General features: G+C 41.0%; 1 protein-coding gene and 2 pseudogenes across 1 annotated transcript in view; 1 reads left to right on the top strand and 2 right to left on the bottom strand.

The window, feature by feature from the left end:
• The window catches only part of LOC121488154 (kinesin family binding protein), a 40,766-nt gene extending 34,305 nt beyond the window's left edge, over positions 1–6,461 (top strand). The window contains exon 7 of the mRNA XM_041750466.1: positions 5,015–6,461. Coding sequence (XP_041606400.1) covers positions 5,015–5,890 — 876 coding nt within the window. The 3' untranslated portion in view covers positions 5,891–6,461. The remainder of the gene's footprint in view (positions 1–5,014) is intronic.
• LOC121488155 lies at positions 1,761–5,007 on the bottom strand (annotated as a pseudogene).
• Positions 6,462–6,972: 511 nt separating the features above from the next.
• On the bottom strand, positions 6,973–7,103 carry LOC121488408 (annotated as a pseudogene).
• Positions 7,104–14,593: the final 7,490 nt, after the last annotated feature.

The following is a 14,593-nucleotide window of genomic DNA, read 5'->3' as shown; positions in this document are numbered from 1 at the left end:
GTAAAGATGAGGCATCTGAAAAAGAAAGTAAGTAAGGGAGAATGGGGGAGTTTTACGTCTAGAGAAGCCAGAGCCAGGAAAAGCTGTCAGCTTTCTTCTGCTCAGAAAGCAGCCTAGAAAGCATGTAAATAAGCAAGGAGCTGGGAAGCAAGTAAAGAAGGAAGATTTTGGAGACTAGGGCTTGCATTTGAAGTAATTGTGCCAAGCAAAATACACTGCCATTTAATTCATACCCTTCATTTAGTTGATGTTTTCCAGACTGGGCACCTGATTAAACTACTTTAAATAGTTGCCTGCCGTTAAATTACTCAGATTTTTCTTAATCTGACTTTGTTATTTTAACTTCATCCTTTGATCATCTGTTTACCTGAAAAGCCTTTTTCAATTTAAGCTTAACACCTACACAGATTTATTTATGCCAGCTCTATGCTAGTTGTTGTCTTGTGAGAAAAAAGAATAGACTTGGGTTTTTACCTCACGTGAAAGTGCAGCTTTGATAAGTTCCACAAAGGAGAGACACGTGATGGAGGACATTTGGAGGAAGTAACTGAAGAAGCTCTGGGGGGTGGGCAGGAATTAGCTAGACTGGAGAAAAGAAGGTTCAGCATTCCAGCGAGCTGCAACAGCATGTTCTGGGGCACAGGGAGCGTGGTGTTAAATGGAACAAAACGAAGGCCTGTGAGGTAGGAGCACAATGGGAGAGCCTGTGATGTGAGAGTTAGGAAAGGGCTGGAGCAGGCAGGGCCTTCGAAGAATTTGGAAGGCTTGGAGCATCTAGGTAGCAGAATGAAGAAAGAATTGAGGCGAAGCAATAGTAGAGGAGGGAGGTTAGCTAGAAGACCACGGGAATGGTCCAGGTCAGATGTGTAGAGAGCTTGGTCTAGGGTGGTAGCAGAAGAGATGGAAGAGGAAAGCATGGATTCCAGAGGTATTCAGGAAGCAAAATGCAAAGGACTTGGTGATAGATTGAACGTGCAGGATAAAGGGGTGAGGAGAGGGATGTCTCAAGGATGATTCCTAGGTGGTCCAGATTGATGGAGGCTTCTTCACTAAAACAGTTCTAGAATAAGAAACAGTGAAGAAGAATACGAGTTCCACTGTGGACATCCTGTAGATGAAGAGCTTTTGCGTGTCCTTGGAGGAGAGGTTATCCTGTACCTAGGGGTCTGAAGCTTGAAAAGAGGTATGGGCTAGAGCTGTATGTTTGTGAGTCATCCTCCTGCGGATGACAGTTAGAGCTATGGGTATGAACAGAGTCTCCTGTTGGGCAGCACTGTCCAGTAGAAATAGAATACCAGCCATGTATGTAATTTTCAGTTTTCTAATGGCCACATTAGAAAAGGAAAAAAGGTGAATTAACTTTATACTTTTTAAAACCCAAAAAAATTGTCATTTCTAGGGCAGCCCCAGTGGTGCAGTGGCTTAGCGCCGCCTGCGGCCCAGGGCATAATCCTGGAGGCCCTGGATCAAATCCCACGTCAGGCTCTCTGTATGATGCCTGCTTCTCTGTCTGCCTCTCTCTCTGTCTCTATGAATAAATAAATAACATATTTTTAAAAAATTGTCATTTCTATAGGTCATCAATATTAATTAAAGATATTTAAAATTATTTTTGTATTAAGTCTTAGAAATTGGGTGTGTGGGCAGCCCAGGTGGTTCAGCAGTTTAGTGCTGCCTTCTGGCCCAGGGCATGATCCTGGAGACCTGGGATCGAGTCCCACCATCGGGCTCCCTGGATGGAGCCTGCTTTTCCCTCTGCCTGTGTCTCTGCCTCCCTCTCTCTCTGTGTGTCTCTCATGAATAAGTAAATAAAATCTTAAAAAAAAAAAAAAAGAAAGAAATTGGGTGTGTATGTTGTACACACAGCCCACATCTGTTTGAACTTGCCACATTTCCAGCTCCTGGGAGTCATCCACATGTGTTCAGAGGCTACTGTTTTGAACAGTGCAGATCTAGAGATAGTGTTTTCTGATAGGAAGAAAAGGCTTGGGAGTGAAGCTCAGAGGGATCTGATGTTCAGTTTTATTGGCCAGGAAGAAGAAGGTGAGCTTAGTCTTTTTTTGTTGTTTAGATTTACTTATTTCTTTGTGTGAGAGAGCTTGGTGAGTAGCAGGGGCAGTGAGGGAGGGAGGGAGAGCAGCTCAGGCAGACTTCCTGCTGAGGGAAGACCCTGCCACAGGGCTTGATCCAGGAGTCATGAGATCATGACCTTAGCTGAAACCAAGAGTAGGCTTAGTCAGTTTTTTTTAAGTCATTTAACTTTTTTTTTTTTTTGCTCAACTCAATCTGGAAGTCCATTTATTTGCAAAGAATCTACCATCATGAGAAAACATTTATGAAAATCTTAATCAGTACAAAGCTCAGAAGCTCCACTTAGGGGCAACAAACATGGCTATGATGCTAACCAACTCTAGTCTTTCCCATAAAACGAGTAAGATATAACTGACAGAATGTACTGATCCTTGAAGCAGCAATCCTCAGATTTCAATATAGGCCTGGATATTTTTAAATAAGTAAGGCTAGAATGAGCTATGGAGTTTTTAAGAATATATTGAGTGATAGATGGCAATTACATCAAGTGATCTGAACAGACCTGCGTAGGTAATAAAACACTTCACATAGGTAGAAGATGCCATTACTGACGTGTATGGCTCTCCATTTCAGTGAGACTACGTGGTTCTCTAGAGGAGGAAGAGGTGGCTTTCTCAGCTTTTTATTGGTCCAAGTTCTACTAAAGCTTGTAGAATTACCTACCATCAGGTAAATGCTTCTGTCTAGAAGAGGATTCCAGTTGTCAGCAGAGGAAACTTGACATTAAAAATCTAGGTCAAGATTATATATAGGATGAGTCTCAGAAAACTGAATTGTACGGACACTTAGGTAAAAACAAAATTCAAAGAATTTGTGAGTTTTAAGGTTAATAAGGTCTTTTCAGAGACACAGCATGTGAAGAACCCACCGACACTACATAGATAGTGAACAACAAACAGCAGAAAGAAGTCTTGATTCAAGTGAGGAAGATAGAAAAATATTTACATTAAAGAAAGGATTCAGAATGAAGTAATATTCACAGGATGCTAAAAAATTAATCTTCAGCCATAATAAGGCCTCTTCGAGCTCCCAAAACCTTTGCTTTCTTCTCCTTTCGTCTTTGTTCATGTTGCTTCTGTTGTTCCTCCCGAGTCTGGAGAGGAGGTTGTTTATAAGTTTTCTTGTGAAAGCTAACTCTGTTGACATGTTGCTTGAGAGAATTATTTTCTTTAGGTTGACCCCATGGTTTCAGTTTGCCTTTGTGTGGCTCATAGTTGAGGGGACGAGACAGACTTGTTTTGAGATCAAACACAGATTTCTTGTCGGACACTGGAGTCTGTGTTGCCTCAGTTGTCGACTTAAATGGGTTAACAACAGAAGCAGAATTCCCCTTCGCGGTCTTTAACTTGCATGTCCAAGCACAGCCTGGCCTTTTAGAGTACTCCCACGTGCGGTCACATGTGGAGACTTTCTGGCTGGAGTCTTGGTCAGTGAACACTTAAGTTCATTATCTCTGGTAGCAGCTGAAAACCTGACATTCATTTTAGTAGCCGATAGAATGGACCGCTTGGCGGACCCCTTACCACACAAGGTGCTCTGGCCTGCAGGGCCTAGGGGCTGACCCTGCGAGCGGCGCTGGCCAGAGGGAGTTCGAGCCTCAGGGAGCCTTCCCCGGAGAGGAACTGGAGTCCCCACCACTTCTTTGGTGACTGGCTGCTTCTTCGGTTCATTAAATGAGTTGCGTTCTTCAAAATGTTTCTTTTTCCTCTCAATATATTGATCAGTGGACTCCATTTCCTTAAAACGAGCCTCATGAAGCTTCTTAAAGTAGCATTTATAGGTCCCAGGTTTGGAAAACCTATCTGCGTAGAGAGGCTTCTTTCTTTCTGCAGGTACCTTTGAATCTTCATTACCATTTATTCTACTTTTTCCTGTGGAAACTGCATTCTCCTCTCCTTGGCTTTCATCTGGTGGTGAAGGAACTTCTCCAACAGTTCTGAGATCCTGGTTTTCCTGCTTCTCTTGATTCTGGAATTCAGTGTGATCATTTCATTTTATCTCTGAATGTTCCTCCTGGGAGTCTCTTTGTTTTGGTGATGTGGCCAACTGGCTCCCTCTTAGTTTGTTCCTGGCTGCTGATATGCATCTCAGTCTCATCCCAAGAGAATGCAGAAGTTTGACTTCCATTCTGACTCTCATTTTCTTTTTTTGCTTCATCTTTAAGGTAGGCTTTCAAGGCTTTTAACAACTTGTCTGCCCTCAGGTTAGCCCGGAGGCCCAGACTCTTGGCCAAGTTCCGCAGGTTGCTATACTTGAAGGAGTCCAGCTCCTCAAGGGAGGGTGTGGCCGTGGTGAGCTGCATCCAGGCACCACACAAAGAACTCGTACCCCATACTCAGCAAAGCAGTTTAAAACTCAGGTGCCCCATTTTACCTTTTTTTTTTTTTTTTTGGCCCTGAGAGATAACTTTATGATGGTAGATTTAATTATGTCTTCACCTTAGTGTCTTTGAGACCTAGGACAGTTCTATTTCACTCAGTAACTTCTAGCATAAACATATCATTCATCTTAATGGCATCTCTGTGCAATATTCTTAGGATGTAGAATACAGTCTTACTCTAATGTTAAAATACTATTAATGTATTACATGTGTATAATATTTCTCAGTCTCTAAAGTTCTTTCATTTGCATTTATCTTGCCTAAAGGAGAAACTATAAATGAGTGTTTGTTTCCCAAAGAGGAAAGTCATATATAAGCAGCTTATTTGATGTAAATACCTTTTCCTATTTCTTACATACTTAATACACTTGAAATATAATTAGAAGAAAGGAGTTTTAAAAGATGTGTAAGATTGTAATACCTCCATAAACCCAGCTAAGAAAGAGGGCTTTATTTTCTTTCCTCTTAAGTTTGCCATAATATTATTTGACAGCAGGAGACCAGTGTCTTACCTCACCGTAATTTTTTTTTTTTTTCTTTCAGGACAACATAGGAGAGCTTGATCTTGATAAACAATCTGAGCTGAGAGCTTTACGGAAAAAAGAACTAGATGAGGAGGAAAGTGTGAGGAAAAAAGCTGTACAGTTTGGAACCGGTGAGCTGTGTGATGCCATCTCTGCGGTGGAGGAGAAAGTGAGCTATCTGAGACCTTTAGATTTTGAAGAAGCCAGAGAACTTTTCTTACTGGGTCAACACTATGTCTTTGAGGCAAAAGAGTTCTTTCAGATTGATGGTTATGTCACTGACCATATTGAAGTTGTCCAAGACCACAGTGCTCTGTTTAAGGTGCTTGCATTCTTTGAAACTGATATGGAGAGACGGTGCAAGATGCATAAACGTAGAATAGCCATGCTAGAGCCCCTCATTGTGGACCTGAATCCACAGTATTACCTGTTGGTCAACAGACAGATTCAGTTTGAGATTGCACATGCTTACTATGATATGATGGATTTGAAGGTTGCCATTGCTGACAAGCTGAGAGACCCTGATTCACACATTGTAAAAAAAATAAATAATCTCAATAAGTCAGCATTGAAGTACTACCAGCTCTTCTTAGACTCCCTGAGAGACCCGAATAAAGTATTTCCTGAGCATATAGGGGAAGATGTTCTTCGTCCTGCCATGTTAGCTAAGTTTCGAGTTGCCCGTCTCTATGGCAAAATCATCACTGCAGATCCCAAGAAAGAACTAGAAAATTTGGCAACATCGTTGGAACATTACAAATTTATTGTTGATTACTGTGAAAAGCACCCTGAGGCTGCCCAGGAAATAGAAGTTGAGTTAGAACTTAGTAAAGAGATGGTGAGTCTTCTTCCAACAAAAATGGAGAGATTCCGAACTAAGATGGCCTTGACTTAATAATCCTTGTTTTTAATGAAAGAAAATGTGCAATATTGAAGAGAGTTTCCCCCTGAGTCAAACAGGCCCAATTCCATTGTGATGTTTACCTTTATAGCCAGATGAGTGCAGTTTGAACTTGACATAACAGACTGGTTGAGTCTTTGCTAGGACCTTAATCAACATAAAGATAATAATTTATACCTAATTATGTAAATTGCCTTGTTAAGGTGACATGTGATTGGTATGTTAGATTGCTTGTTTCCTATTTAAGTAGAAATCTTTCCTGCCTCAGTTTCCAAAGATAGGTTTGGCTGGTACTTGACAGATTTGTTAAGAGGAACAATTCTGGAGTTACATGCCTGGTAGACAGGCCTTGTTAATTGAAAAGTAACTTACTGTAGTTGTTCTTCCCAAAATATTTACTTTCCTAATTCCCAGAGAAATTGTTCCTTTTCTGAAAACATCAAAAAACTAAGTTATGTTGTTGTAAAGTAATATAAAGTAGTTTGTCTCATTTCTAGAGGAAAAGGCCTTGTTGGAAATAAAATAAATTGACTTGTTTCACTAATAAAAGCTTCCATGTACTCTTTTGTTTTCTTGTAAGAGTTTTATTTTTGACGCTCTAAAGGTATTGCTTTATTTGAAGCCAGAGAAGACTATTTCTTTGGCATTATTGCACAGTTAGAAAAACATTAAAACCTCATTCATTGAAGAAATATTTGAGATAGTCTCTGTGCCAGAAAAATCTTACTGGCTGAGTTTCTTAGAGCATTTTGGTATATTTATAAACCTTTAAGTACTGTTGAAAAAGGATATGTACTTCAAAATAATATTGTTAATATATGTTAGTCATTTCAAGAAATGCAGAATTGAAATGGAGTCCCTATGAAGCACAAAAATCAACATCATTTGTAAGATCTGATACAGAGGATAGCTCTGTATGTAGCCTATTAATTTGCTTCAGAAAGGCTAGGACTCAGTCGACTCTAAGATTCTGTCACATTTATATATGTGTGATGAACACCTTGCTTTACCTCTGAGATCATTTTCCAGGAAAAAAATTAGAGTTTAACAGCGATGTATATAACTCACTTGTTATTTAATATTGATTATTAAATGTCTCCTGTGGGTCAGGTACTATTCTTACTTTTCTAAGCGTAAAGGTTACAGTTAGCAATAATTGCGCCTCGGATAAACCTCATTGGCTACGATACTGCCACTGTGCAAAGCTCGTAAAGGGTACAGTATTGAAACAAGATAAACAAGGTCCTGCTCTCCTGGAGCAAGGAAACAGAAGCAAAGTAATTTCAGTCCTGAGTGCTATTAAGGAAGGAACCAGAGTGATGCAGTAAGCATTTAATAGAAAGGGGTGCCTCGTTTAGCTGTTATGATCATGAGAGGCCTCTGAAAATGTAGAAGATGACACGGAGAACTAAATGGGGGGAAAAAAGACAGTAAAGCTTCTTTAGTAGAGTATTCCAGAGAGTGCTGGGCAGTCAGGCTGAAACAAATTTAGGAAGGAATTTACAACTGAAGAGGGAAGAGGCCAGGATGGCTGGAGCATATGAGGGTTGTGGAATGGGATGGAGTCAGTCAGGGATAAGAGAGTCCAAATGGAGAAGGTTTTGTAGAGGAGAAGGAGTTTGAATTTTATTCTAGGCACAGTGGGAAACTTTTGTGGAATTTTAAAAGGAGAATGGCATAGTCTCCTTGGCATTTTTAAGAAACCACTCTGGTTCCTAGGGGGAGAATACATTGGAGGGGGGTGCATCAGACACCACAGGGGTAGGTCACAGGGAGATGAGCTAGGGTCTATTAAGATTAATCCGAGTGGTTTGGACTAAGGTGATAGAGTAGGGATGGAAAGGAGTGGAGGCAGCCTGAGTGGCTCAGCGGTTTAGTGCCTCCTTCAGTCCAGGGCCTGATCCTGGAGACCCTGGATCGAGTCCCTCATTGGGCTCCCTGCATGGAGCCTGTTTCTCCCCCTGCCTGTGTCTCTGCCTCTCTCTCTGTGTCTCTCACAAATAAATAAAATCTTAAAAAGAAAAAAGAAAGGAGTGAATAAATTATGCACTTTGCAAATAGAAGGACAGGACATAAATGGAAGCCATGAGGGGCTTCAAGAACAATATTAAGCTGGAGTGTGCAGGAGAAGCATGTTTCTATGAGGGAGTGAGGGATTAGAATTAAGAGTTCTATTTAGGTCATACGGTGTTTAGGATGTTAAGATGCTTGAGGTGAAGTGGTCGCTAATAACATCCCCAATCAGACTCTAAAAGGAAAATGAAGAGGGTTGAGAGATGGGAGGGAGGGTTCTTGGGATAGTGATAACCACTCTGCTACTCTCATTTCTTCAACTCTTGAAAATTGATACTAGAACAAATCCCCCTGTTAGAAGCCTTTCTTAATATAGTCATTTTGCTTCCAACTTATTCAACTTCATAACTTCATTTATCTAGTCACTCATTTTTCATTTAGCAAATGCTGAGCTCTTTCTGTGTGCTAGTCATTGTTTTAAGCTCTGAGAATATGGTCTGTAAGACACAGCCTCATAAACCTTGGTCACTTTTCTTCCTTCCAACTGTGTTACTCAACTTGAGTTCAAAAGATAAAATTCAGGTATAACAGGCACTGGTCTTGAAACCAGTCTTTGTCCTAATAGCCATCCCTATACTCTGCTGTTTGTCATTTGTTGCCTGTGGTTTCTGTTCATATTTTAAGACTGTCTTTAGTTATCAGCAGAGAAGCTGACTGGCTGTTTGGCAATCTGCATTCTATTTGCATATCCTACTCTACAAACTGCTTTTCCTGAGGCTTGCTTCCTAAAGACAGCTGTCCTCTGACACTGCATTGCTTCTCTAGATTAGTAGTTCTCAAACTTTTTGGTCTCAAGACCACTTTGCTCTTAAAATTATTGAAGATAGGGCAGCCCGGGTGGCTCAGTGGCTTAGCGCCGCCTTCAGCCCAGGGCCTGATCCTGGAGACCCGGGATCGAGTCCCACACCAGGCTCCCTGCATAGAGCCTGCTTCTCCCTCTGCCTGTGTCTCTGCCTCCCTCTGTCTGTCTCTCTCATGAATAAATAAATAAAATCTTTTAAAAAAAATTACTGAAGATGCCCAGAGGCCTGTGTGGCTCAGCGGTTGGGAGCCTCCCTTTGGCCCAGGGTGTAATCATGGGGTCCCAGGATCGAGTTCCTCATCAGGCTCCCTACATGGAGCCTGCTTCTCCCTCTGCCTGTGTCTCTGCCTCTCTCTGTGTGTCTCTTATGAATAAATAAAATTTTTAAAAAAATTATTGAGGATGCCAAAGGGATTTTGTTTATGTATAACATTCTGTATTTACCCTACTTAAAACTCGAGTAAAGGGATCCCTGGGTGGCGCAGCGGTTTAGCGCCTGCCTTTGACCCAGGGCGCGATCCTGGAGACCCGGGATCGAGTCCCACGTCGGGCTCCCGGTGCATGGAGCCTGCTTCTCCCTCTCCCTGTGTCTCTGCGCCTCTCTCTCTCTCTCTGTGACTATCATAAATAAATAAAAATTAAAAAAAAAACTCAAAGAAAATTTTATTTTTAATTTTTTTTCAAGTTAAAATTTTAACAGTTTATGTTAAAATGGCAGTAAACCCATTGGATTTAAACATAAACTTTTATTAAAATAATTATTTTCCAAAAAAGTGGCATATTTTACATCTTTGCAAATACCTTTTAATGTCTGACTTTTTTTTTAAAGATGTTATTTATTTATTCATGAGAAACACAAAGAGAGGCAGAGACATAGGCAGAGGGAGAAGCAGGCTTCCCACAGGGAGTCTGATGTGGGACTCAATCCTAGGACCCCGGGATCCTAACCCAAGCCAAAGGCAGACACTCAACCACTGAGCCACCCAGGCACCCCCAAAATTATCTATTTTGTAAGCTAAGTAGCTGCTGCAGTATTTCCAAACTCTTCCTAGCTACCCATATTGCATGTCTGCTTTTAATTATCGTAATCTGTTTCTAATTATGAAATATGAAGAGAGAAAAATATGTCAGGGCAACAGTATTTTCTAAATGGCCTAGTAGGTATAGGTGAACTCATATTGTAGGTGGCCAAATATAAACAGGCCTTTAGTCATTTTGTACTCTAGAGATGTGTAATCTTCTTAGGAAAAAAAAAATTGGAGGCCACAGTATCCATTCAAATTGTTTTATTATTATTGGACTTTAAGAAAACCTATAATGGAAAGCAATTCAAGAAGGCATCCAGGAACTGTGTGTCAAGGAAGAACCCCAGAAAAAGTACAGTTCTCATAAACTCTGCCCCAGATAACCCATACAACTCGTAATCCAACCAGACTCTAAGCCAGTAACTTCTTTCTCAGAAAGGCCATGACCTATTATTTTTCATCTACAGGAAGTGACAAGAAGGCCTTGAACATGTCCTATGTGAAAATAGGGTTCAGGACGTCTGGGTGGCTCAGTGGTTGAGTGTCTGCCTTTGGCTCAGAGCGTGATCCCAGGGTCCTGGGATTGAGTTCTGCATGGGGCTCCCTGCAGGGAGCCTGCTTCCCCCTCTGCCAATGTCTCTGCCTCTCTCTCTGTCATGAATGAATAAATAAATCTTTGAAAAGAAAAAAAAAATAGGGTTCAAAATCATAGTTAAGAAAACAAAAAACCAGGGTGCCCAACTGACTCAGTCAGTGGAGCATGTGACTCTGATCTTGGGATTATAGGTTCAAGCTCCATGTTGAATGTAGAGATTACTTAAAATCTTTAAGGGGCACCTGGGTGGTTCAGTCAGTTGAGCGTCCAAGTTTTGGTTTTCGGCTCAGGTCATGATCTCAGGGTCATGAGATCAAGCCCCCTGTTGGCCTCTGCACTCTGTGAGGAGTCTGCTTGGAATTTTCTGTCTGTCCCCCTCTGCCTTTCCCCCCACTTGTGTGTGCACACTTGTGCTCGCTCTCTAATAAATCTATTAAAAATCTTTAAAAAAAAAAAAAAGAAAGAAAATCAACCTGCTGGATGATAATGGGTTTCTGAGTCTGACATAACCCAAGCAGCCGCATGCCAACGATCAGCACAGAGCTCTTTCCCCCACTTCCTTCTGAGTTATCTCACTCACTTTTTCCCACTGGTTATCTTAATCACTTTGCCTTTCCTGTTAGCACCCCCAGTCAGATTTGGTTATCAAGAGACTCATCACCCTTAAAAGTCATCTATTATCTCATTTGGATGACTTTTGTGCTTTTAATTTTCAGCCAAAACCTAATGCTTGGACACTAAGAAAATGGTACAATCATGTAAGAAATTGTAAAAATGAGAACAGAATAATCTCAATCTGCTCTACTGATTATGCAAAACTATGGGATGGCTTTATGTTAAGAACTTACTGTTCTTTTAGACTCAAGAGTTTTGAACTCTGCTTCTGAGTATTTAATCCTTCGTATGTTTTTCTGTGCACCCACATTTTAATGAGACCATAAAAAATCTCATTATGTTTCATTTACAAATATAGAGAAATGATTCCCAAGCTCACCTGGAAGAATAGATTAAGTTTCACTCGAGCATGTGCCAGAGTGTTTTAGGTTGTAATTAATGGGCCTGCTTTTACCTCCTTAATTTGAAAATACTATGCATATCTTACCATGTGAAGTCAGTGGAGCTTGTATACCAAATACAGAAGGTATGTTTGGAATGATCCGATCCGATATATGATTATACGTTATAAATAAAAGTCTCTTCGGGATTCCTTGGAGTGCTTCAAGAACTACGCAGCCACCGTCCAGGGCCGCTGGTGATGTAGGAGAGGCTTGGGTGATGCTGTTCAGGAGACATGGAAATAAGCTGCCAAACTGTAGGTTTCAAATACGAGCTCCAAATTCAAGTACCAACTGCTAATGAAGCTGCTTCTCACATGGGCTATTGCGTTGTTCCAGGGTCAGCAGCAGGAATTTATTATTTAGTGATAGTTAATGACTGTTGAATAATTGGGATAATTATACTTAAGATGCAAGAACCCCTGCTGCTTAGAACTAAGAGAAAAGAGATAGAGCTAGAGTGTACTGGAGCAGCTTTTCAGGGAGAAGCCTCCAGAACCAGAAAGTTACTGGATCCCAAGGAAAACCCGGCCTGGGGACAGAGGACAAAATGAACATTCCCAGCAGTTTTAGATGGCTAAGAAGTTGCAACTCTCTCTTTTTCCCACTTCCCTGAGCATCTCCCTGCACTAGGAGAAATCTGTTTGGTCCAACCTGCCAGTGAGGCACCTAGACTGGTAACCACAACCCAAGGTCTCTTGGGGCCAAAGGGGAAGTCTCCTGGATGAGAGTTAGGGACTTTCTAATGACCCTTGAAAAACGTTCCAGAATGCCTGAAGGGAGGCGAAGAAATGGAGAGATTATTTGCCAAGCAGCAATTCTTGGGAGATTTGAATGGAAATACCCAAATTGTTTTCCCAGTGGTGTGAGAGCCAGGACTGTCTCTCAGGAAACTGACAAGTTTAGGGTGAAACAAATACACAGATGTCTTCGCCCTCATACCCTAAGAAAGCCTGTGTTCTGGTGACTTATGGTTAAAAGAAAAATTGAGTGTCTACTTATGAAGATGCAGTCCTTTCTCAAATAGTAGACAGCCTGGCCCTTCCCTTGGGAACCCCTCCCACTTGCAGAACAGAGACCTAGGTTTGTAACTTGGGGCCTGCCATTAATACCGTCTCTTTTTTTTTTTTTTTGGAGGAGAGTCGCATGCTGGGTGGATGAGAATTTAGAACTCTGTGAATGAGAAAAGTACAATCCTCCCCTGTTACTTCAGTAGCCAGACAGTCCAAGATGCCAGTGTTCGTACGTTCGGGGCACATGATCTCATATAGCAGCATATGTGATGTAGCATATGGCGGACTTAGCCACTGACCAGAAATCCCGGACCTCCGTGCTGCCATGCCTTGGAATGGAAGCTTTTCAGTCCTCGTCACTCCTGACCTCTTGCTAGTGTGGCATTCGACAGGCTGACACTCCTTCCTTGAAACGCTTCTTTCCCATCCTTCCACGACACTGCACTACTTCTACCTTGTGAGGATTTGATGTAGGTTCTCGAGTCACTGCAGGCTCCCCTGGGGCAGTGTCATCCATTCGTAAGGTACTGGTTATCATCAATGTGTAGTTCTTAGTTTTTTTAGTTCTCTAATTGCCAAATGTTACTTATACTCACAATTGCATTCATTTCCTTTTTTTCTTTTTAAAGTTAACATTTTTCTTTTCCAAGTTTTTAAATTCCAGCTAGTTAACATACAGTACAATATTAGTTACAGGTGTAGAATTTAGGGACTCATCACTTCCATACAACACCTGGTGCTCATCACAGCAGGTGCACTCCTTAATCCCCATCCCATTTCCCCCATCGCCCCATCTACCTCCCACCTTGTCATCAGTTTGTTCTAGGTAGTTCAGAGTCTGTTTTTTGGTTTGCCTCTCTTTTTCCTTTGCTCATTTGTTATGGTTCCTAAATTTCACATATGAGTGAAATCATATGGTATTTGTCTTTCTCTGACTTATTTCGCTTAGCATTATACTCTCCAGGTCCATCTGTGTCATTGCACATGGCAAGGATTTCATTCTTTATGTGGCTGAGTAATATTCCATTGTGTGTATATACACCATCTTCTTTATCCATTTGTCAGTCGATGGACACTTGGGCTCGTTCCATAATTTCGCTATTGTAGGTAATGCTGCTATAAATGCCGGGTGCATGTATCCCTTTGAATTAGTATTTTAAAAAGTTATTTTAAATACTGTTTTTAAAAATAAAGAAATATGTTTAATTTAAAAATAGTTTCAAGGAATTTAAAATAAAAAGTAGCAGTTCCTGGTACTGTCCTTCCCCACACATCCCCTTCAACCACTCCCAAGAGGGAACCTGTTTAACTGTCTTTTGGTGGTTACTCAGATATGTGGTAATAATACTTCATATCAGCATTTCTTGATTTATCAATTGATAGCATCATCTTTTGGCTCTTCCACTTACAGCTCCCAACTACCCCTCCTTACCTCTTTAATATCTCTCAATATTACTACTGTTTTTGGCTAAACTGTATGTATTACAGGTATATCTCAAAGATACTGAGATTCACCAAAATAAAGTGAATGGTGCAATAAAGTAAGTCAAATGAATTTTTTGGTTTCCCAGTGCAGTATAAAAGTTATGGTTATACTGTCCTGTAGTCTATTAAGTATCCCGTAGCATTATGTTTATAAAACACAATGTCCACACCTTAATTAAAAAATACTTTATTACCAAAAAAATTCTAACCACCATCTGAGCTTTCATCGAGTTGTAATCTTTTTGCTGGGGGAGGGTCTTGCTTCAATATCAGTGGCTGCTGACTGACCAGGGTGGTAGTTGCTAAAGGTTGGGGTGGCTGCAGTGATTTCTTAAGACAGCAGTACATTTTGTCTGACTGATCAAATCTTCCTTTCATGGATGATGTGATGCCGTTTCATAGCATTCTACCCACAATTGAACTTTTTTTTTTTCAAAACTGGAGTCCATCCTCTCAAGCCCTGCTCCTGCTTTATCAACGAGTTGATGTAAATTCTAAATCCTTTGTTGTCATTTCAACCATCTTCACCAGGAGTAGATTCCATCTCCAGAAAACACTTTTTGCTCATTCGTCAAGAAGCAACTCATCTGTTCAAGTTTGGCCATGAGCTTGCAGCCAGGCAATCCCATCTCCAAGCTCCACTTCTTTT

This window comes from Vulpes lagopus, chromosome 3 (assembly GCF_018345385.1).
Source record: "Vulpes lagopus strain Blue_001 chromosome 3, ASM1834538v1, whole genome shotgun sequence".
NCBI classification, from domain to species: domain Eukaryota; kingdom Metazoa; phylum Chordata; class Mammalia; order Carnivora; family Canidae; genus Vulpes; species Vulpes lagopus.
Note: the sequence above shows the minus strand (reverse complement) of the source record. Positions and strands in the feature narration are given on the sequence as shown.